The sequence below is a fragment of the Ananas comosus genome, linkage group 20 (genome assembly GCF_001540865.1).
Source record: "Ananas comosus cultivar F153 linkage group 20, ASM154086v1, whole genome shotgun sequence".
In the NCBI taxonomy this organism is placed as follows: Eukaryota; Viridiplantae; Streptophyta; class Magnoliopsida; order Poales; family Bromeliaceae; genus Ananas; species Ananas comosus.
The window spans coordinates 1,456,875-1,481,385 of record NC_033640.1 but is presented as its reverse complement, the minus strand read 5'-3'; the positions used below and the strand labels follow the sequence as shown (position 1 = coordinate 1,481,385).

General features: G+C 34.1%; 3 protein-coding genes and 1 pseudogene across 7 annotated transcripts; 2 read left to right on the top strand and 2 right to left on the bottom strand.

Moving 5' to 3' along the window:
- Positions 2,819–22,459, bottom strand: LOC109725677 (uncharacterized CRM domain-containing protein At3g25440, chloroplastic-like). Of its 3 annotated transcripts, none has more exons than XM_020254958.1 (6): positions 22,323–22,459; positions 11,083–11,259; positions 10,429–10,738; positions 9,532–9,933; positions 8,505–8,968; positions 2,819–3,505 (listed from the first exon to the last, which is right to left on the bottom strand). In XM_020254958.1, the coding sequence occupies exons 2-5, from the start codon at positions 11,190–11,192 to the stop codon at positions 8,567–8,569; spliced, it is 1,224 nt and encodes a 407-aa protein (XP_020110547.1). In that variant the 5' UTR covers positions 11,193–11,259; positions 22,323–22,459; the 3' UTR covers positions 2,819–3,505; positions 8,505–8,566. The 3 variants fall into 3 exon arrangements, with proteins under 3 accessions (XP_020110547.1, XP_020110545.1, XP_020110546.1); XM_020254956.1 differs by having other exon boundaries at positions 2,819–3,491; XM_020254957.1 differs by lacking the exon at positions 22,323–22,459 and adding an exon at positions 12,398–12,528 and having other exon boundaries at positions 2,835–3,491.
- Positions 4,029–7,620, top strand: LOC109725680 (annotated as a pseudogene).
- LOC109725682 (molybdopterin synthase sulfur carrier subunit-like) lies at positions 12,636–24,511 on the top strand. Of its 3 annotated transcripts, none has more exons than XR_002220314.1 (2): positions 12,636–13,000; positions 14,318–14,895. XR_002220314.1 is itself a non-coding variant. In XM_020254964.1 (2 exons), exons 1-2 carry the CDS (start codon positions 12,979–12,981, stop codon positions 24,491–24,493), a joined length of 351 nt encoding a protein of 116 aa, XP_020110553.1. In that variant the 5' UTR covers positions 12,636–12,978; the 3' UTR covers positions 24,494–24,511. The 3 variants fall into 3 exon arrangements, 1 of the variants encoding a protein (XP_020110553.1); XR_002220315.1 differs by lacking the exon at positions 14,318–14,895 and adding an exon at positions 13,892–14,010; XM_020254964.1 differs by lacking the exon at positions 14,318–14,895 and adding an exon at positions 24,165–24,511.
- On the bottom strand, positions 17,673–22,449 carry LOC109725681 (molybdopterin synthase sulfur carrier subunit-like). The gene is made up of 2 exons (XM_020254963.1): positions 22,323–22,449; positions 17,673–18,137 (listed from the first exon to the last, which is right to left on the bottom strand). The coding sequence occupies exons 1-2, from the start codon at positions 22,396–22,398 to the stop codon at positions 17,809–17,811; spliced, it is 405 nt and encodes a 134-aa protein (XP_020110552.1). The 5' UTR covers positions 22,399–22,449; the 3' UTR covers positions 17,673–17,808.

Here is a 24,511-nt window from a genome sequence, read left to right as displayed (position 1 = left end):
CTCTCTCTCTCTCTCTCTCTCTATATATATATATATATATATATATATATATATATATATATATATATATATATATATATATATATATATATTCGAGCTGTATTGAGTCCAACACGAGCGAGCTAATACAAGCTTGCGTTCGGCTCTTATTAAGATTTTAAGCTAAAAAATTCAGCTCGGATTCAGCTCATTTATTAAACGAACAATCAATCTTGAGCTCATTTCGAACTGAACACGAACTGGATTACCAACACTACTTGTGTATATGAGTAAAGAGTCGGGCTAGAATGCTTTCAAATTAAAGCACTGGTAAATGTTTTTGAAACAACTAGTAGGTTTTGATACTAGACTGGCTTTAATCTATTAAAATACTCTATATATGGCTTTCAAAGTATTGCTAATGCAATACCTTTGTACAGCTGAAATGACCAAAATACCCTTTCTCTCTCTCCCCTGTTGTAACACCTCTTGCTAAGGTAGAAAAATTATTATAATTCAATCAATATCTTGTCACTAACAATGTACCTGGCGCTTCGCGGCAGATATAATTTTTAAGTTCATAATTATTATATTATACATTATGTAAAGTCACTTAATAGAGTCAAATATAAGTGTTAATTTTTATATATATCTCTTATTTGGAGAAAAAGAAGAGAACATTAAATAAAATTAAAATCAAAGAGAGAGCACTTTCAAAGTTTCAAATAGAGTGTATTTTACTCATAATTTAGAAAATTAAAAATTAAAATATTTTTAAAAATATATAATTACTAAATTTAAATTTAATTTGGTTAAAAAAGTCATTTATTTTGTTTGGAAAAGGAGAGAAAAGAGAGTATTAAATTAAAAATTAAACTAAGAGAGAGAGAGAGAGAGAGAGAGAGAGAGANGTTCTTGTTGCTGTAAATAGGAAAGAGAGGAGAGAAGAAGTGAAGAGTGGTCCAAGTAATGTTAGAGAGAGAGAGAGAGAGAGAGAGAGAGAGAGAGAGAAGAGGTATGCACATTTCTTGGTGAGAGAGTGAGAGGAGAGAGAAGGTATGAATATTAAATTAAATAAAAATTAAAGTAAAAGAGAGAGAGAGCACACGCTCCATGAGAGAGAGAAAAATATAAGAGGATATATATCGGATTGAGAGAATACCTCCACGGTAAACTCAATCGATATAAAATAGATTCATAGTCTACGCTGCACCAAGTGCACCAAATATTTCTATTGTCTAATTCATAGTGTATTTGGATGCGATTTACAACATTATACATGATACTCTTAAAAATTAATTATAAACAATTCAAAAATTAGGATTTAATTTATTGAGTATGTTTTATGACATTCGAAATGTTTATATATTAAAAATTATAAACTTTAAATATATCTACCGAAGTAAAATTATATATTTTTTACTTGATCCATAGTACACTAGGTGCACGAAATACGTAAAATGGACATGTGTCCACAAACAAAGAACCCTCCACGGATTTTAGTATATAGTAATAGATAATAGATACTACCTCCTATTTAAATAGTTGTTATTACCAAAATGCCTTCACCTATTTAAATAGTTGTTATTACCAAAATGCCTTCAATAAGTTTGAATTACCTATATCTTTACACTGTATCTTATATTTGTGAAATGAAATTAAAAAAATTGATCTCTGTAATTTTTAAGGGGGCTGTTTAGTTACATGTAATTGCATCTGTATTATAATTATAATTGCATGTAGATGCAAATTCCATGTTCATTTTGATGCATTTGGATTCAACAGCTCCAGTTGCAATTGCATGAGAAGACTCAAGTCACTCAGCTGCAGCAGTAGTTGAAACTATGTCTAAATTGACTGCAGTTCCAACTATAATACTCGGAGAGAGTAATTTCAAATAAAGATAAGCTTACCTTTCTTATATCCTTTTAAATAGATTTTTTTTACTTTCCAACACGAGTAATCTCACCACCTCATATGAAAAATAATAAAAATTCGTAAATATACTTTTCAACCGTATTTTACCAAATAAAATATTTATAACTACAGTACTTTCCACTACATCAAATCAAATAAAATGCATACTGTATTTACAATCACATCCAAACAGCTCCTAATAAAAGTACTTAGTTATACCCCCACCTGCTCAGGCAAAAAGATTGACCAAAAGGAACTCATATTTATCCTCCATTTCCTGCTCTCTGCCCTTCTCATGCCATAGCTCCCAATGCCACTGCCAGAGTGCCTACTTAGGCAAGTAAATTACCAAAATACTTGGCAGCATTAGAAGCATCTCACACTACCATCTCTGTATCAATACAACAATACCAAGATGCTCTCAGCAACTTCTAAATTGCCCATCTTCTTGTGCCACCTCTTGCTTGGACAAGGTAATTATCACAAATAACACTTTCTCTTCTCTCTCTCTCTCTCTCTCTAGAGAGAAAAGAGAGGTCATATATATAAACAACCACAAGGAACCCTAATTACTACAGCAGCTAGTTGACACCTAATGCTGAAATCCCTAAACTCGCATCTTAATTCGGAGTTGGAAAGGGAATTGCTTGTAAGCCTAATACTTAAAAAATGAAAAGAATGAAAAAAAAATGAAAAAAAAGGGGCATATACATCCATATTCACACAACCACACTTGAATTTGTTGTAGGTACATAAAAAACATTTATATTAAAGCTTACTCTTAACCACCCCTACAAAAGAAACACATGCATGAAAAATGCTGTTCTCAAAGCAAATTCATCATAATGTTACATGACTTTTTTTTTATATAGAGGAAAATATGAAATGATTTGTCATCAGCTTTCCTAACTACCTCCTGATAAGCAGCAAAGCAAATCTCTCTCCAACATATCACCTTTTTACCAACATAATAAAAGCACTTTTCTGATTTACAACCACTTTCCCATCATATCTGTTTATGGAGGCACCAGTTACAGATTGCAGAAAAGAGCAGATAAACTGGAGAAAAGCCAACAATCTGTTACTGAAACTGACAAAGTTTGTAAGGAAAAGCAGGAAGAAACTGAGCTAAAAAACAAGAGTTTCATGAGCTTGACCATTTTTTTGCATAAACAATCCACCCTTTATTGCATTTCACAAAGTTGGTCCCCTTTTTTTCCGATATTCGCACATTTGGACCAAAATATCCTTGCAGGAACCCTAGTGTACACATTTATCACATCCGAGTATATATACAGCCATCTCCACAGCTTCTAATTGCAATTTGCTTTCACTCCCATCAACTTTGTTTGAACAAAAATGAGAAAGTTCAGCTCAAAAACAGCTTCCGAAGGGCTCCTTGCTGGAGCGATTTTCGTGTCTTCTTGCTTCTGCTTCTTCTCAGCTGGGGTGCATGGGGCACCTCAGGTCCCAGCAATGTTCGTCTTCGGAGACTCGCTCGTCGATGATGGGAACAACAACTACCTCAGTTCACTTGCAAAGTCCAATTACTACCCTTATGGGATTGACTTCTCTCAGGGCCCCACTGGGAGGTTCTGCAATGGAAAAACTGTTATAGATGTATTATGTAAGTTTGAATTCTAAATTCTAACCTTACCACAACATATGCTTTAAAACTGATAAATGACTCTGTAAATTGGATTTTTAGTTTCACTGATAGACATTTTAAGTAATTGATAAAAGAATTAGTCTCACAACGTTTGTTTTATTTGTTTACAATGTGATTCTAAAGAAAAGAAGAGTAGATTGGCATTCACACAATTGTAGACAAATCTAAAGTATGCAACCACAAACTCGAACTTTAGAGGGCTAGATGAAGCGGAAATAAATGACTACTAGAGGCTANTTTCACTGATAGACATTTTAAGTAATTGATAAAAGAATTAGTCTCACAACGTTTGTTTTATTTGTTTACAATGTGATTCTAAAGAAAAGAAGAGTAGATTGGCATTCGCACAATTGTAGACAAATCTAAAGTATGCAACCACAAACTCGAACTTTAGAGGGCTAGATGAAGCGGAAATAAATGACTACTAGAGGCTACATCTAGTCAGAAATCCTAACTATCTTACCAACCACTTCATGGGATAGAAAGTAATTAAATTGGTTTTTCTCTTTTTCACTCTTTCAGGTGATTTACTGGGTCTTCCATATCTTCCACCGTATACAAGCCCTGGTCTTAATGGAACAAGATTGCTTGGTGGAGTGAATTATGCTTCAGCAGCAGGAGGCATCATGGATGAGACCGGCAGATATCTTGTATACATTATCCCTCTTCTTTCTTTCGCCCTTAAAAAGTTTTTCTAATACACACGAAAATATTATGAGCACGTGTGCATGCCTTCACATGCTCACGTGCTCGCATGTGTATATACAGAAACAAGGCACTAGATATTGGAGAAAAGTAGGTCATATGCCCACGGAGATGTCCTATTCAGCACAAATCTACTTGGATTATAGTAAGACTATCTATCTTAGATTTATAAATTCCAGCTGCAGATATTGTGATAACTATCTTTTGCCCTTTCTTCTTCTTTTTTTTTTCCTTTTCATTCCTCATTTTTCTAATTCTTGTCTCACCTGAGCTCTTTATGAGTTAACCTACTGTAAATAATTCAAGGGTTACGAGGAAAACTGTTTTTCCATGCAATCTCTGAAATTAAGTCCTCCATTAAATATTCTCATGATCATTGGGATTATCCTCGTAAGTACTACAAATATCACTTAAATAAAAGACTCATTACAAATTTAACTCTACTCTCTGCTTAGAACTTGACCCCAGACCAAATGCACCTTAGGGTTCCTTATAATGTCGAAATATGATACCAGGGAGACAGATTTGGCTTGAATCAGCAAGTGTTGAACTTCCAAAGCAACTTGAATGAAATCAGAGCCCTATTGGGTGGTGGTAACAGCTACAACCAATACCTTGCAAGGTCTATCGTGGTCATGGCCTTGGGTAGCAATGACTACATCAACAACTATCTATTGCCTTCTTTATACACTTCCAGTTACAACTACACTCCTGAGCAGTACGCAAACCTCCTCCTCAATCACTACACAAGGCAGATATTGGTAAGCGAAAATAATAATACAAATCTCGTGATTTTACTTTAAATCTTGTGATTTTACTTTTGCGATTATCTTTTCCTTTAAAATGACAAAAATATATTAAAAAATATTTTTTTATTTATAGAAAAAGTAATGACAATTTGGTTATTTTGGGTCTTTTTTATAAAATAACCCTCCAAAATTTTAAAATTGGAGAAATAATCCTTTCAAAATTTTATTTGAAAAAATAACCCTTCTTTCACCACGTAGGCGCCACGTTGGATTTTGCTATAAAGACAGTGAATCATTCGCCGTCTTTAGTGCAAAATATCCTAAATTTATCAAAATTTATCTAAGTCCTGAAGATAAACACAGATAAGACGGTGAATGAAACGGTGACTCATTCACCGTCTTTACATATATATTATAAAGGCGGTGAATCATTCACCGCCTTTACATATATATAATGAAGGCGGTGAATGATTCACCGCATTCATAGCAAAAATCTGACGTGACGCCTTCGTGACGAAAGGAGGGTTATTTTTCGAAATAAAATTTTAATAAAATTATGAGGGTCATTGTTTATGAAAAAGCCCTTATTTTGTCCGTCTCTCCATCTATTAATGCCGAATACCTTTTGAAAAATATTTTGAAATTAAGGCAGGTAAATGTAGATTTTTCAAAGTCAATGAAGAAAGAGTGAAAAAACGAAAAATTACATGAGGATTTTCTGTACGTTTTGGCCATTTCAAGAACAATTTGAATCATAACTACAATACAGAAAGCTCTATGTAAGCGAAAATAATTACTACAAAATCGTCGGATGTTACTTAAATCTTGTGATTTTACTTTTGCGATTTCTTTTCTTTGATTTCCACTTAAGATAGTGATGATAGTACGTATTATCTCCTTTTTCTCCGAAAAAAGGAAAAAAAAAGAAATGAATATTATGCAAATAGCCAGATGTTTTTTTTTTCTTTCTGTAAAAGGTACTAATCAGTTCATCGTGCAGAATTTTTTAATAATTTCTTTTACTTGCCAGTAGAGTAGGTAAGCTTCTTTATACATTCTAGAATGAATTCAAGACAATATGTGGTGCTTCAAGGCAAGTAATTGTTGTCAAACGTCAACCCTAGCAAATTATGATTAAATGCTTGATAGACGAGCGTTCATATAATCAATTATTTATACACAGAAATTTCTCATTGGGCTTACTTTTCTGCGGACATGTCTTTCAGTATCATCTCTTTATAGCTGTGCTTATGATCAGTTTAACTTCCTAGGATAAACTGTTTCGTATCAGTATCTGTTTTTCTATAACACTTTTATTGGCTCGTTCACTTCATGTGGTCTCCTTCATGCTCTCTTTGTAATCGAGACTTTTATGCTCCTCAATTTCTTCTTTTTTTTTTTCAATTTGAGATAAGCTTCCTTATATTTACTTATTTCATCAGGTCCGCTGCAGCTAAAATTTTTTTTTTTTTTCAATTGAGATAAGCTCTCATTGTTCATTCTCCACAGGGTTATACAGCATGGGCTGCAAAAATTCCTGCCGCAGAGGGGGGCCGCTAGGGTGCATCCCAAGCCAGAGGGCGTCGTATAGCCCCAGCGCGATCGGTGCGTCGATCAGGTGAATCAGATGGTCGTTTCTTCAATAGGGCTTGAGATCACTGGTCCAGCAGTTGAACACCAACCATCCAGGAGCAATCTTTGTTTAAGGCAACACATATGCGTGGGAGACATTCTCAACAATCCGCCAATTACGGTTTGCCCACACACCCAAAATTTAAGTTTAACAGCAGTACAAAGAGCAGCCAATTAATCGACTTTTACAATACTGCAATTTCTCACTTATTCTTAACATATTGATCTACGCATAAGTTTTTATTCTCATCAAAATTAACTTATTTTATTCATTCTTCTAACATATCGATCTAATTAGCATAACTTTTATTCTCATCAAATCAATCAATTAAATTCATAAAATTATAACATTGAATTCACTCCCATTTTTATTTAAAAATACCAAAAGGGAAGAAAAATAAAAGCAACCAGTACCATGTCACAACAGATGGGAAGTATATTATCCGAAAACCTATAAAAGAACTGCATTATTTCTCTAAAATAGTGGGATTTTTAGTTTCCAGATGCTTTAATCCATTTGATTCTGATTCGTTTCTTGATTATTCACTTCAGATAGGAAAACTATTAACCCTCCTTTTCTAAGAAAGTATTCAAATTCAATGATATTATATCAAGCTTTGTTTCATGTTTTCTTTTTTAATTTTGTTTTTTCTCTTTTTCTTTTTCTAGGTTTCACAGTTGTTGATCGCGGTTGTTGTGGACTAGGAAGGAACCAAGGACAGGTAACATGCCTTCCCTTTGCCGTGGCTTGTACTAATCGGAATCAGCATGTATTTTGGGACGCGTTCCACCCAACACAGGCCGTGAACCTGATCCTCGCACAAAGGGCATATACTGGGCCTCAAAATGATGTCTACCCCATCAATGTGCAGCAACTGGCTCAACTATAGATTACAAGCAACTTGTACAAGAGTACATCAATCCCACAAATATGATGATGGATCAATCAACATCTGCATGTTATCTCTTTCTCCCTTTTTTACCCTCTTTTTCAGGTAACAATATCTGAGTGTCCTCTACATATGTAAGTGCAGTAGACTTTGCAGAAGCATGGTTGGAACCTTATAGAAGTGCAACTTCTCTTGTTCAAAAAGATTATCCGAAACAAAATCTAGCATGCGTTTAATTCGTATGGGGTTGATCTCGGACAGAGCCAAAAAAAAACAAAAGATTATCGGTTTTGTGAGGTTCCAAAACCAGGGCACACCTAGCATGTTAAAAGAAGATAATATTTAAGATTTAAGCTTATAAACAGTAGTGGGCAGTTTGCCAGTAACAAAAGAGTTTACTAGCCTTTTTATGTTAGGTTACTTCAAGCAGCATGCTAGTGAAGAGGACCTCATAATAAAAACAAGGTCGTTCCCCAAAATATAGTAGAAGAGAATACCTAAGAATCAAGCCATACCCAGTAATGGATGTTTGCCAACAACAATGAGTTTCATCTAAGAACAAGTGTGCTTAGATGTTTGTTTATCGAAAACCAGAGTTCATTTATAGCCCCATGTTATATACAGCTAACCTATACTTATGAGGATTACCAAACAGGCAGCAACTGTATCAAACAGGGAATCAAAAGCAGATTTAAAAGGAATGATCTAGTACGTATTAACAACCTTTTTTTTCCCCTGATAACATCTACATATTAGTGAACTTGAACTTTGTAGCCTATATTGTTATGTTAGGCCCATCTACACAGAAAATAATTCTTTCTAACTTACACAGGAATAATTCTAAGTAAAACATTAGAAAAGAAACAAAATCATCGAAGGAACAATTAAACAATCAGTTTACAGGTATTCACATAAAGCAGAATTTTGCTATTGTATTACCAAATAAATCAAAACTAGGCGCACCTTTGCATGAAGAAAATATAGCTTGGAAGTCCACTCTTTTGACTTGATGAATCAGAATATCATCAAGCTGGATATTTTGGCACTTCAAATTCCTCTTCTCCATCCTCTAAATCCACCTGACAATTAGATTCTTCTTCCACATCAGAATCAGTTTCATCTTCAGTGAATTCCCCTTCGTTGGAATCAAATTCATAATCTGAGTCAACTTCCATGCCAGAAAAATCTTCTGATATATCACAATGATCAGAAGAACAAACTCTTTCTTCCTTGGAAAAATTCAATTCCTCTGTTCCCATGCTAAAAGGGGTTTTCTGATCATCACCATAAACTAAATCAGCATTCCTTGTCTGTGGGTCGCCGTAAAGTGCCACATGTCGGTAGTAAAGCTCGAGCTCCTTCTCAGATATCGCGATGAACCGCCTAACTGTCTCAAGCGACTGCTCATATTTTGATTTCTCAAGTGCCTAAGAACAAAATTGTTAAAATTTAGCTGCTTGAAAGATGTTTCAGTAGAGCTGCTTGGAGCCCTAGCAGCTTTCTTCTTAAGAACTTGTTCTGCTTATGCAGAAGTGCTGTGTAAGCAGACTTGTTTGGCTCCCAACAGCTCCAGTATGAAAATAGAAAAAGAGGCCCCAAACTAGAGCTTCCATTTTTGGTGCACAGAGCTCATTTTGCTTTTGTGCCAACTCACAAGCCTAAATATTTGTGTTTCTGAAACACTCGGCATATGCTTCTCGAGCAGATGAGGTGCTCAAGAAACCAAGCCAAACAAGCACTCCTAACAGCAGAATGCTGCAGCACAAGCTTCAAGTGGAGCTTTTCCTTTTGCATCCTAGAAGCTCATTTCAATATATAACTCAAGCCAAAATCTCTAAATTCCTTGTTTTTCAAATGCTTGGCTTCTGCTTCCCAAGTAGTTAAATTGTGTAGTTGAAAAGTTGTGCAATCAAAGAAGCAAATTATTAAAAAAAAAACTAAAAAACTAAAAGAAAAAAACTAAAAAAAAAAAAACTCAAATTGCAAGTACCTTTTTCTTCGATAGTGTATCAATCGGTGACATAACCTCAGGCTGAACATAGTTCTTTCCACGATAGAAAACAATCGTGTCATTCCCAATAACCTGAATAGCTACCCCACCACTAAGCCTTTCTAATTCTCTAGCATATTCATGAACTTGGCCTGGTTTACAAGGCTTGCAGATAACCTTAACAGTTTCATGCTTTTTCCAATGCAAGTGCATGTTGAGTATTACTCCTCCAAATATGCCTCGCCGTCCAATGGGAACATAGTTAGATTTTCTCTGAGCCATCTTCTTTACGTAAAATCGTTCCTCACCCGTCAGTTCTTCAGGTTTAACCATCGGGCCTTGAACTTCCGGGACTTCATATTTCTTTAGCTTTTCGACAAGCATAGCTTCCTTTAGTTTGGCCTGCATTGAAAATGATCGACTAAATTAAAATTCCTATCTATAATAAGTTACAGGACATGATGATACAAAATTTTCCTAGTATCTATAATAAGTTACAGGACATGATGACACAAAATTTCCCTAGTGTAAACTGAAAAAAAAAAAAAAAGGGGCTTGTCAATAGCTAAACATATATATTTATAACTAATATCATTCATATATCACAGTAAAATAGAAAGACTTCCTAACTATCTTACACCGCCTACAGTCCTACACTAACTGACTTTGTCTGAGATTAGACTGGATAAGCAAATGGAAAATCCATTCCTACTCTTTTTGAATGAACGATCACATAGGGTCTGCCAAACCAAGCATCCTACTGGGATGGTTTCTTCAAATAAATGGATGGTTATTTCAAATGAATGTATAAGTTAACACTTAACAACTTACAAAATAAATTAATAAATAAAATCTAAAACCAAAGAGAGTAGCAACACAAAAGGGTAAATTAGATACCTTCTCAATCTTATACTTGATCCGAGCCTCGGCAGTGGGAAATTTTTGCTTTTTCTTCAACCCTTTCGGCCGTATTCGTCGTGGATCCTTTTTGTTTGCGTCCTTCCTTTTACTCTTCTCCCGTTTCCTTTTGAGCTTAAGTCGCTTCTTCGTGAGCCATTTCCTCTTTTTCAAAGGCTCTATCTCATGGGTCTCGAATTTTGGCATCCCGTCATTAAGGACGAGATTCACTGATCCATAGCTAACATTCCTTATATTCCATAAATTTCCAAATGGGTGAAATGAGTGTGAACTTTTGTTAAGAGAATACCTGCTTTAAAACGCGACGAGAGATGATGAGGAACGAACTGAGGGTGAATTGCATTAGAGTTCCCCAAACTCTTTAGAAGGTTTCAGTTTGGTCCCCAACCTTTTCATTGTCACAAGAAAATGTCTAATGTTTACAATCATAACATTTCCATTAAATTTATGGGTTAAATAGGATCGAAGTATCCACACAAATCAAAAAGTTACATGGTAGGTATATGACGATTACATAGTTAGTTCTGTATAATTTGGTAAAGGAATCTAATCGAAACTAGGAGAAAAGATTGAGGACAACCTCCACCGAACAAATTAGGGAAGTTACGAGAATCAAAAAGAAAAAGTGATGACCATAACGATGGAGGGAGAGGGGCAGCAAATGCTCTAGAAAAAAGCAAATTATGAAGAGATAAAGAAGGCGGCCTTTGCAGCCTTCGAAGAAAGAGGAAACAGCGTGCCATTGCTTATTACTAAATGCATGAGGAGGTGGAGTCAATCAACATCTAGTTCAGTTGTTCACCATTTTTCCTGAAAAATCATTTGAATACAAATTAGTTTAACACACGTGTTACAAAAGATAGCGATGAAATCCAAGAAGAAGATTGATAAAAAAATGCATAGATTTTGAAAAGGAAAAGCAACAATAATCGAACTTGGGTACTAAGTGATTATTTGGTCCCGCTTCTACTTCTACTCTCAACAATAGTCACTTTTAATAGAGCATTTGGCAAACAGGAAAAATCTGGTGCTTATACTGCAGCGGGAATGATAAATGAGATTCTGAAGCCCAAAGCTAGAAGCTCGAATTTGGTGCTCCTACTTCTACTGCAGAGACAATCTATTGAAGGAATTTTTAGTACAATGCTTCTTCTAAAAGCACTATCCAAACAACACTTCATCGGACAGCAATACACCCTACAGTAGAGCCAAACAAGCCCTGGGTGCTTGTTTGTCCAAGCTTCGAGTATAGGAGAAGAATGGCTTTGCGAACCAAAAGCAAAAACATGCCTCTGGCTGCAATAAGAAGCTAAAATGAATTTTTGAACATCAAAAGCAGAAGCTTTAATTTAAACTTCTACTTCTAAATTCCGCAAGAGACTGTTGTCCCTTTTTTTTTTGCTTTTTTTCCCCTTATTATGATGAGAGGGACAGTTTATTAATCCAAAAGCCGCAAATGCATTTAGATGGTCCGATTTAATAGTGTAAAAGTTTTTCGTTGAGTTATTGTAAACGGAAAAATAAATCCTACTTTCCACAAGCTACACTAACAAAACGATTCAGATAGTCAAAATTTTAAACCCAAAAAAAAGAAGCACTTTTTTCTCTTCGGCATTTCAACAAACACCTTTCCTGCGCACTACCCTATATTACAGCAAACAACATCCATTTCACGTCACAAGTAAAACGCAATAATCCCTAACCCTAAGCTTCTTCCCGAACAGAATTTCGGTTTGCTAAACAGTTTCCTTCTGAAGCAAAAGCAGAAGCTTTTCACCAAAGCTGCTTCTTTTACGGCTCCGAAGCTAATTTCCGCTTCCTGATGCAGCAAAAATCAACAGCAAAAGCAGAACCCATTTCGAAAACCACCCAAATGAAGCACTTCCTTATACAACTAAATCGTGAAAAAATTCCCAAAAAAATTAAAATATAAGCGTTGAATCCGAACCCTAACCCAAAGGAGAGATCGTCGGAGATGAAGGGGGAAGGAATGGAGACATTAAAGTTACACTCGGGACGAGGGTTTGGGGAGAGCGGCGCCGAGAGGAACGAAGGGCTAAAATTTTCTCTTTTTTTTTTGTTTTCATAAGCGCATATACAAATTCTTATTTGATATTTATAGAATTTTAATTTGGAGAAAAATTGTATGGAAAGCCCCTCAACTATACGCATTGCATGAAATGACACTACTTTTTAAGTTGAGGAATCTTTTCAGAACGGAGCATTAATTAAGGGGGTTTATCCATAAATTTTACCTAAGAAGTTCGTGCCGAAATAAAAGAGGTAAGGATTCTTTTCCAAATGTCATATAATTTAGGGGTTATCCGTAAATTTACCACATAAATCTGGCATATTTGCAATTTTCTCCCTAACAAAGACAGATATTACATATCCCTATATAGCACTCTAAGTTGGAGTTGTGTGTATCGCCCTTTGTGTTGACCGTTGAATATTGTTTCTTCCTCCTTCTCATAACCTATTTTTAGGGCTTTTTGGGGCGTGTCGAGGGCCACGGCGAAGGTCGTGTCCATGGCGACGGAGCAACCCAAAGGTTCGATCATTCCCCCTCCCTAACCCCACCTACCCAAATCTAGGGTTTTCGCTCGATCCTCTTTCCTATGGCGTTTTTTTTTATTTCGGATCAAATTCCAACAATTAGGGTTTGTAACTAGCCTCCGCTTCAATTTCGTGTTGGAACTTTAGCGACTTGGTTTGGAATCGAAATTTAATTTGGATTTGCTTCGCAATTCGAATGAATTTGACTGAAAAATGTGTTAGTTGGAACTTGGAATGATGTGTGGTTGAATCAAATACGAATGGAATTCAAATTGGTTTTGAATTCAGAAGTATTCATTTTAATTTAATAATTAGTTATGGATTGTTGCGTTTGAACTAATTTGGAGTTGAATTGAATTCCATTGCGAAATCATTCCAATTTACCTACCTTTTGCTCTCAATTTCGCCCAAATTCCAACAATTAGGGTTCGTAAGTAGCCTCCGATTTGAATGTCGTGTTGGAACTTTAGTTACTTGGCTTAGAATCAAAATTTTAATTTGGATTTGATTCGCAATTTGAATGAATTTGAGTGAGTTCGATTTGGGGTTGAAATCGTTGGTCGGGAATTGGAATGATATGTGATTGAATCTAATATGAACATAATCCAACTGATTTTGAATTTTATTGGTATTCAATTTAATTAAATTAGATATGAATTTTTGCGTTTAAATTAATTTGGTGTTGCATGGAATGTGAGAAAACTAGTATGTTCATTTTAAGAAGTGTTTTTTTTAAAAAAAAAAAAAAGGCTATGCATATGTTGTAACTAACACCAAATTCGGCCTCAAACAAACCCACCAAATGCTTTTGAATCATTTGAAATAGTATTAACTAGAGCATGTAAAAACAACATGAATTGAAATCCTTTTCTTCCAAATTATGCAGCGATACATTGGGGCGGAATCGAGAGCAAAAAACTAACATCAAAAAAGGCGAGAGCTCCAACCCCATTCGGTATTTTTGTGCTGCTATTTTTTGCTCCCAATCCCAACCTGATCTGCATAATTTATGCTGTTTGGGAACCATATAAAAACATTGTAATGGAAAAAAAAAGAGGGTTTTTCAACACAATGAACAATTGTTTTTACAAAGAACTGTATGGATATCTAAAATAAAGCGTTGAGATACATTATGTTTTCTCTAAAACTTTCTATCTTTGGGTAAAATAAAAATTCACCTCTAAAGCACGGATACTTCAAATTTCATGCCGTTCCTATATTGGATACCGATACGCGCCCGATATGTATCCGATATGGGAATGAAGTACTCGGCATTTTTAAAAACTAAGAAAAAATATTGGATATGACTCAGATACGGGAGGGATACGGGAGGATATGGGGGATATGGTCGGATTCTTTTTTGGTCTAAAATGATCGGAACTCAAAACTTTTCAAATCGCCCACATCCTGAACCATTGCAAATAAAGAAAGAGTGAGAAAAATGTCATTCTCTCTTCAATTCGTCATTTCTTTGATCTCTTTGCTCGTGGATGGTTGAAGGTGCTCTCTCTCGCTCTATCTCCATGCATGATTAAGCTATGGTTAAATCCTTTATGACTTAGCTTTTACTTTCTCTTATCTAATTTATCAACCTAGCACTAATTAACAAAGGCCGTAGAGTGATTTTTTTCTTCTTCTATCAAAGTGTTAGCATTTTTTTTATTACTATTTTATATAATAAAATATAATAAAACAGATATATATGATGAATTCATCTAATTTTCTAGTCTGTGCCACTAAATATCTATTGTTATTATTTGATCAAGTTGGATGATAGTTGATTAATACTTTTTGAATTTATTATTTCATACGATTGATTATCTTTTTTGATGAACAAATCTAAAACAATTATGCAAGCAAATATATATCAGCATATAACAAATATCCTGATTATCCTTAATATATCATTACATACAATCAATATATATTAAAATATATTTAAACTAATATTTTATTCAACTATACCCCCTATATCATATCCAAGAGTTTTTAGAATTGTTGTATCATCTTATCCGTATCGTGTCGTAGGATCGTATCTGTATTGTGTTGTATGATCGTATTCATATCCCAGTATATGTATCTTTGCAACATAGAAATTCACTCTTAGCTATGTTGAGAAAAAAATGAGAAAAGAACAAAAAGTTGAGGGCTCTTGAAAGTTGAAACAACATAGAAATAAAGTACTTTTAAATAGGGTAATGTTGTATTGGGACACGCACATCAACTGTAGATTAAAAAGAAAAAAACCACTGTAATTATTTCAGGAGTTTCCAAACAGGCCTTTATAATTCTAGGATTTGAGGTAGCCAAAAAGGACACGAAGCTATCTTTTTTTCTACAGCACATGGCAATTAGAAAAAAAAAAAAAAAAGAGAAAATTTGACGTACAAGTATTTTCCTACATTTGTAAAACATAAATCATGGAGAATCATATCTCAAATTGTATGATTTGCTTACCCTTATCGAAATCCACCCAAGTCGAAGGAAATCATTGTAATTCATTTAGGGTACTTTCGTTTAACTAAAATTATAAAAAAAAATATTTCGTGAAAAATATTTTCGATCCAAAAAAAAATTTATAGCATTTGATTTGTAAAAACATAAATTTTCATCAACATTTATTTGATTAGAAGAAAAAAATTAATATTTGTTTAGTTCAATAAAAAAAATGAATAAGATAAGTTTTACACAACTTAAATTTTTATTTTTCTATAAAAAATAATAAATAAAAACCCAAAAAAATATTTTTATGAAAAAATATTTTTACATCAAATCAAAAAAAAAAAATTTCATATTGCGAATAATTTTCGGTTTGTTTTATGCCTAACCAAGCGCCCACTTAAGCAAACATGCATGTTGGCCCTTCTAAGCAAGGTCCCCCATCTTTTTTTTCTTTTTTTTTTCGAGACGTCTCAATTTTCAAAGGCCAATTTGCATAAAAAATTTATTAGTTTGCTTTTGCAAATATAGGCTGTCGTTTTAGATTTTACAGATTCGCACCAAATTTTTTAAAAATTGATCAAAATATATTGAAACAACTTAGTAGCACGGAGGCGTCCATACTACCGATAGTATAGCAGTCTAGCTCGCATGTTTTACACAAAATTTTGTTAAATTCAAATCTCAGGACAAAAAAAAAACCCTATTTTTGTGCTCTAATTATAATAATAATTATTAGGCATCAAAGTTGGAAAATGAGTGATCTAGCTTCAATATTTATTATTTTTTTATTTTTATGTGATAGAATGAAAAAGAAATTTTTTTTTTTTTTCTGATCAGCATGGCAGAATCATCATGAACCAAATTAACAAGAATACAACAAATAAGAACAGATAATTCATAAGCAATTTTAGCAAGCTAAATTATAAAAAACCCTCTTATAAATACCAGCTTTTTTACTTTCACTTTCTGACTTTTAAAATTCTATATTTTACCCCCTGAAAATTTCAAGTTTTTGCATTTAACTCCCCTCTGTCAGGGTTTCATCACTATTCCATCCATTTCTTATAATTTATACCAAAAATATCCTTTAAAATGACAAAAATATATTAAAAAATAATTTTTTATTTATAGAAAAAGTAATGACAATTTGGTTATTTTGGGGCTTTTTTATAAAATAACCCTCCAAAATTTTAAAATTGGAGAAATAATCCTTTCAAAATTTTATTTGGAAAAATAACCCTTCTTTCGCCACGTGGGCGCCACGTTGGATTTTGCTATAAAAACGGTGAATCATTCACCGCCTTTAGATATATATAATGAAGGCGGTGAATATATATAATGAAGGTGGTGAATTCACCGCCTTCATTATATATATCTAAAGGCGGTGAATGATTCACCGTCTTTAGTGCAAAATATCCTAAATTTATCAAAATTTATCTAAGTCATGAAGATAAACACAGATAAGACGGTGAATGAAACGGTGAATCATTCACCGTCTTTACATATATATTATAAAGGCGGTGAATCACCGCCTTTATTATATATATTTAAAGGCAGTGAATGATTCACCGCCTTTATAGTAAAAATCCTACGTGGCGAAAAGATGGTTAGTTTTTCAAATAAAATTTTGATAGGATTATTTTGCCAATTTAAAATTTTTAGAGGGTCATTTTATAAAAAAGGCCTTATTTTGTCCTCTCTATTAATGCCGAACCCTTTTGAAAATATTTTTGAAATTTTAAGGAGGTAAATGTAGATTTTTCAAAGTCAAGGAAGAAAAGTGAAAAAACGAAAAATTACATGAGGATTTTCTGTAGTTTCGCCATTTCAAGAACAATTTGTAATCAAACTACATACAGAAAGCCTATATGGATAGGCTCAAAACTTCTGCAGAAGTGCTTTCTGAGAACGAACTGTTCAAGATAAAACTAACATCTTTTTTTGCATCAAACTCACCGCAACAGCTGCTTGCAAAAGCTTCTCAAATTGAAGCGCCTACTTTTAAAGTCTAAAAGCTTGTTTTAGCTTTCAAACACAATAAAGTTCTAGAAAGATTTCTTGAATATTGCTTCTCAGGTCAGAGAAACTATTCTGAAGCTAAACCAAACAGGCACAAAGTTGAAAATAACTAACATTAAAAGTTGCAGTTTGTTGTTAGTTCAAGCTTTCAGGACAGATGAAATAAGATATCCAACAACATAAAAAGCAAAAACCTCTCTTACAAAGATGCAATGTATATTTTTCTCCTCATTTTTAAACAAAATGTTTTACAATCCATGAAACCTATTTTCGCCAAAGCCATTAACAAAAATCAATACAAAAACATAACAGAAGCGTTATTTTCTATACCTATTTTATTTATTATCCTCCACTGATTGGCGGAATAATTGCTAACTCATCCCTATTTTTCAGAACTGTTGATTCTGGGGCATACTCCTCATTTAGAGCCAAAACCATTGAATTTGAGATCTCTTCCAAGTTCGGAAATTTGGTTAAGAGCTTACTCATACAGTCGCCAGCAGTGCTCCCTTCGGGCAATTCAATAGAGGTTTCTGATAACCCGGTTAAGTCGCGAGCTCTCGCGAAGAAAAGGACTTTTATTTCGATCGACGAATTTATAGGAATCTTAGATTTGTCATTTTCCTTCAGGATTTCGATCAATTCGGTCATCCCATGCACAGACGAAGTATCTGAAAATCAGCAACGAAAGATAACAGGTAGTGTTGTCGGCTTTATCATATTTCCCTCGCTTATATATTACTAAATAATACATAAATCATTACATAGAAAACCTATTGCAACGATAAAATTAAGACAAGGTTATTCGACCTTTCAACCCTTTTGACGCGAATTTGATTTGGTCCTCAACCATAAATCTCCACGTAATTTTCATAGTTATCGCAGTTTTCTACTATTCCAATTCCAAAAAGCATATGAATCCAACTTTGAAGACTCGATAGATTAAGGACTAAGCTGAAAAAGTGGTAAAATGTTATTGAGCTGTTCTAAACTCCATCTATAAATAAGTTAGACACCATCAATCGGAATAAACATCATGAAACAACCCGAACAAATCTAACTGAAGAAGCAGGAAAATTGCCAGTTGAGAGATAAGATTTGCCAACAAAGGCTGAGATCAAGTTTATGAGAATTATGTTTGACAAATCCAAATATGCTGTTCAGCTATGGATGATCATTGAATTAGAGGGTCTTTAATTCACTTTTTCATAATCCCGTTGTTTCGAAGCTCATTGTCAATGAATTACAATGATTTCCCTCGACTTGGGTGGATTTTGATAAGGGTAAGCAAATCATACAATTTGAGATCTGATTCTCCATGATTTATGTTTTACAAATGTAGGAAAATACTTGTACGTCAAATTTTCTTCTTTTTTTTTTCTAATTGCCATGTGCTGTAGAAAAAAGATAGCTTCAAAAAGTATGTTGTGGATTGTTGCGTTTGAACTAATTTGGAGTTGAATTGAATTCCATTGCGAAATCATTCCAATTTACCTACCTTTTGCTCTCAATTTCTCCCAAATTCCAACAATTAGGGTTCGTAAGTAGCCTCCAATTTGAATGTCGTGTTGGAACTTTAGTTACTTGGCTTAGAATCAAAATTTTAATTTGGATTTGATTCGCAATTTGAATGAATTTGAGTGAGTTTGATTTGGGGTTGAAATCGTTGGTCAGGAATTGGAATGATATGTGATTGAATCTAATATGACCATAATCCAACTGATTTTGAATTTTATTGGTATTCAATTTAATTAAATTAGATATGAATTTTTGTGTTTAAACTAATTTGGAGTTGCATTGAATAGTGAGAAAACTAGTATGTTCATTTTAAGAAGGGTTTTTTTAAAAAAAAAAAAAAAAGAAAGACTATGCATATGTTGTAACTAACACCAAATTCGGCCTCAAACAAACCCACCAAATGCTTTTGAATCATTTGAAATAGTATTAACTAGAGCATGTAAAAATAACATGAATTGAAATCCTTTTCTTCCAAATTATGCAGCGATACATTGGGGCGGAATCGAGAGCAAAAAACTAACATCAAAAAAGGCGAGAGCTCCAACCCCATTCGGTATTTTTGTGCTGCTATTTTTTGCTCCCAATCCCAACCTGATCTGCATAATTTATGCTGTTTGGGAACCATATAAAAACATTGTAATGGAAAAAAAAAGAGGGTTTTTCAACACAATGAACAATTGTTTTTACAAAGAACTGTATGGATATCTAAAATAAAGCGTTGAGATACATTATGTTTTCTCTAAAACTTTCTATCTTTGGGTAAAATAAAAATTCACCTCTAAAGCACGGATACTTCAAATTTCATGCCGTTCCTATATTGGATACCGATACGCGCCCGATATGTATCCGATATGGGAATGAAGTACTCGGCATTTTTAAAAACTAAGAAAAAATATTGGATATGACTCAGATACGGGAGGGATACGGGAGGATATGGGGGATATGGTCGGATTCTTTTTTGGTCTAAAATGATCGGAACTCAAAACTTTTCAAATCGCCCACATCCTGAACCATTGCAAATAAAGAAAGAGTGAGAAAAATGTCATTCTCTCTTCAATTCGTCATTTCTTTGATCTCTTTGCTCGTGGATGGTTGAAGGTGCTCTCTCTCGCTCTATCTCCATGCATGATTAAGCTATGGTTAAATCCTTTATGACTTAGCTTTTACTTTCTCTTATCTAATTTATCAACCTAGCACTAATTAACAAAGGCCGTAGAGTGATTTTTTCCTTCTTCTATCAAAGTGTTAGCATTTTTTTTATTACTGTTTTATATAATAAAATATAATAAAACAGATATATATGATGAATTCATCTAATTTTCTAGTCTGTGCCACTAAATATCTATTGTTATTATTTGATCAAGTTGGATGATAGTTGATTAATACTGTTTGAATTTATTATTTCATACGATTGATTATCTTTTTTGATGAACAAATCTAAAACAATTATGCAAGCAAATATATATCAGCATATAACAAATATCCTGATTATCCTCAATATATCATTACATATAATCAATATATATTAAAATATATTTAAACTAATATTTTATTCAACTATACCCCCTATATCATATCCTAGAGTTTTTAGAATTGTTGTATCATCTTATCCGTATCGTGTCGTAGGATCGTATCTGCATTGTGTTGTATGATCGTAGTCATATCCCCATATATGTATCTTTGCAACATAGAAATTCACTCTTAGCTATGTCGAGAAAAAAAAGGGAAAAGAACAAAAAATTGAGGGCTCTTGAAAGCTGAAACAACATAGAAATGGAGTACTTTTAAATAGGGTAATGTTGTAATGGGACACGCACATCAATTGTAGATTAAAAAGAAAAAAACCACTGTAATTATTTCAAGAGTTTCCAAACAAGCCTTTATAATTCTAGGATTTGAGGTAGCCAAAAAGGACGCGAAGCTATCTTTTTCCTACAGCACATGGCAATTAGAAAAAAAAAAAAAGGAAGAAAATTTGACGTACAAGTATTTTCCTACATTTGTAAAACATAAATCATGGAGAATCAAATCTCAAATTGTATGATTTGCTTACCCTTATCAAAATCCACCCAAGTCGAGGGAAATCATTGTAATTCATTGACAATGAGCTTCGAAACAAAGGGATTATGAAAAAGTGAATTAAAAACCCTCTAATTCAATGATCATCCATAGCCAAACAACATATTTGGATTTGTCAAACATAATTCTCATAAACTTGATCTCGACCTTTGTTGGCAAATCTTATCTCTCAACTGGCAATTCATTGACAATGTACTTTCCATTACATCAAGAACTTTAAGATTAGTAGGTTCCCATCTTAACTACAATGCCATTAAAAGGCTCTACTCTAACTAATTAAAGAATACCTGCACGTGTTTTACCAATGGCAACAATTAGCTAATTCATACACACAAAACGTACCGTACCAGAACATCTATTAGTTTCCAACTAAAAAGCAAGTTGTAATGTCCACGAAGAATTCAACAAAAAAGACACCACTTTTTAGAGAAATTAGTTTTAAAGTAAGTTCAAAAATTTCTTATTATGAGCTCAAATTAGTTCGCGCTAGAATAAACACGACATGAGCTTGTCACATCAAGTGGATAAGCAAGAAGAACCTACGCAACAACTACAACCTGGATATGACCAGGAATTACTAGAGTGACACAAACACAAAGTATTCTTTCTATCGTACCGTAAACAAACACCACATGTTCAAGCCTTAAATCCGATCGCAAGCCACATTAATGTCACGAGTACTCGCAGAATTATCATGGCCACAGACACAACACTTCAGATTAATTTGACCCAAAAGATTTAATAAACAAATTTAAAAATCAAGTGAATATGTACATAAACCCTCTTCAGGCCTCAACCCTCAATTTTAATTTTTTTTTACTTTTTGTTTCCATTTGCATCCTCTCAACCTTCATTCGTTTTGATTTCAATTGACGAATTTGGTTAAATAAATAAATCAACGATTTCGCCACATTTCACGTTTCCAGCTACGTTTTTTTATCCGAAGTGCGCATTCCATTAATAACTAGTGATCAAAAACTAATGGAGCTATCAATTCTAATAAAATTTTTGATCCACAAAAAAGAGAAGTTCAGAGGCCTATTTCAAAATGGACTATAGTTGAGGGGGTCTCCATCCATGCACTTTTACCTAACAACTACCAATAAATAGAATAGATCATGGCTAATACAAGTAACAAAACATATCGCATCAAATCGAATCGCAAAAGAGGATCTCACGGATCTGGAAAAGGGGGAAATGATCTGGGAATGGAAAGGGAAAGGGAAAAGAGGAAGGGGGGAGAGGGATCGGGATCTGACCATCGCCGTCCTTGTCGAACAAGCTGGAGGCCTCCTTGAACTCGGAGATCTGGTCGTCGGTGAGCTGATCCGCCATGGATCCTCGGAGATCGAGCACACAAAGAGAGAGAGAGGGGGTAAAGAGAGAGAGAGAGAGAGAGAGAGAGAGGGGAAGGGGACGAAGAAGAGATCTGAGAGAGAGAGAGAGAGAGGGAGAGGCTCCGAGCGTTTTGCGGCTTCGGGTTCGGGAATTTTGGGGTTGGAATTATTTTTTTGGGAATTTTAGGCTGGGGGTTATAATTTTTATTTTTTTGTTTTTATTTTTTTTAAGATCAATTTGCATAAAAAATTCACTAATTTTATACTTTTGCAAAAATGGATCACCTTTTACAATTTTGAATATTTGAACCGAATTTTTAACAAAGACCAAAATCTTTTTTTTTTCTCTCGTTCTTTTTTTCTTTCTCTTCCCAAAGAGCGGCGGAGGCGGAGGCGGAGGCGGAGACGGTCAGCTTCGGTTTTGTCCGGTGCATTCTTACCCTCGTCCGCGTATGACTTCCTCGCCTCCGACCCCGCCGGCCATGCTGCGATTTTTTTTTCCCCTCTCCGACCCTCCTCCACTGCCTCCGACGGCGACGCCTCTCTGCCAACATCGGCCCCACAGAGATGCTGATTATCCTCAATATATCATTACATATAATCAATATATATTAAAATATATTTAAACTAATATTTTATTCAACTATAGCCCCTATATCATATCCTAGAGTTTTTGGAATTGTTGTATCATTATATCTGTATCATGTCATATGATCGTATCCGTATCGTGTTGTATGATCATATTCATATCCCTGTATCTGCATCTTTGCAACATAGAAATTCACTCTTTGCTATGTTGAGAAAAAAAAGGAAAAGAACATGAAGTTGAGGGCTCTTGAAAATTGAAACAACATAGAAATGGAGTACTTTTAAATAGGGTAATGTTGTATTGGGACACGCACATCAACTATAGATTAAAAAAAAAAAAACCATTATAATTATTTCAAGAGTTTCCAAACAGGCCTTTATAATTTTAGGATTTGACGTAGCCAAAAGGACGCGAAGCTATCTTTTTTCTACAATACATGGCAATTAGAAAAAAAAAAAAAAAAAAGAGAGAGAGAGAGAGAGAAAATTTGACGTACAAGTATTTTTCTACATTTGTTAAACATAAATCATGGAGAATCAGATCTCAAATTGTATGATTTGCTTACGCTTATCAAAATCCACCCAAGTCCAGGAAAATCATTGTAATTTATTGACAATGAGTTCGAAACAAAGGGATTATGAAAAAGTGAATTAAAGACCCTCTAATTCAACGATCATTCATAGCCAAACAGCATATTTGGATTTGTTGAACATAATACTCATAAACTTGATCTCAACCTTTGTTGGCAAATCTATCTGTCAACTGGCAATTTTCCTGCTTCTTTATCCAGATTTGTTCAGGATGTTTCATGATGTTTATTCTAATTGATGGTGTCTAACTTATTTATAGATGGAGTTTAGAAGAGCTCAGTAACATTTTACCACTCTTTCAGCTTAGTCCTTAATCTATCGAATCTTCAAAGTTGGATTCATATGCTTTTCGAAATTGGAATAGTAGAAAACTGTGATAACTATGAAAATTACGTGGAGATTTATGGTTGAGGACCAAATCAAAATCGCATCAAAAAGGTTGTAAGGTCGAATAATCTCGTCTTAATTTTATCCTTGCAATAGGTTTTCTATGTAATGATTTATGTATTATTTAGTAATATATAAGCGAGGGAAATATTATAAAGCTGACAACACTACCTCTTATCTTTCGTTGCTGATTTTCAGATACTTCGTCTGTGCATGGGACGAGCGAATTGATCGAAATCCTGAAAGAAAATGACAAATCTAAGGTTCATATAAATTCGTCGATCGAAATAAAAGCCCTCTTCTTCGCGAGAGCTCGCGACTTAACCGGGTTATCAAAAACCTCTATTGAAATGCCTGAAGGGAGCACTGCTGGGGACTGTATGAGTAAGCTCTTAACCAAATTTCCAAACTTAGAAGAGATCTCAAATTCAATGATTTTGGCGCTAAGCGAGAAGTATGCCCTAGAATCAACAGTTCTGAAAAATACGGATGAGTTAGCAATCATTCCCCCAATCAGTGGAGGATAATAAATAAAATAGGTATAG

Bases quoted from the DNA above. Each gene is read 5' to 3' on its own strand.
- LOC109725681 (XM_020254963.1), bottom strand. From the start codon at position 22,398: ATGGCGGATCAGCTCACCGACGACCAGATCTCCGAGTTCAAGGAGGCC. The intron at 18,138-22,322 runs GTCAGATCCCGA...GCTGATTTTCAG, and splicing joins GTTCGACAAGGACGGCGATG to ATACTTCGTCTGTGCATGGG.
- LOC109725677 (XM_020254958.1), bottom strand. From the start codon at position 11,192: ATGGCACGCTGTTTCCTCTTTCTTCGAAGGCTGCAAAGGCCGCCTTCT. The intron at 9,934-10,428 runs GTATCTAATTTA...TTTTCAATGCAG, and splicing joins TCAAGTATAAGATTGAGAAG to GCCAAACTAAAGGAAGCTAT. The intron at 8,969-9,531 runs GTACTTGCAATT...TTTTGTTCTTAG, and splicing joins ATACACTATCGAAGAAAAAG to GCACTTGAGAAATCAAAATA.
- LOC109725682 (XM_020254964.1), top strand. From the start codon at position 12,979: ATGGCGACGGAGCAACCCAAAG. The intron at 13,001-24,164 runs GTTCGATCATTC...GCTGATTTTCAG, and splicing joins GGCGACGGAGCAACCCAAAG to ATACTTCGTCTGTGCATGGG.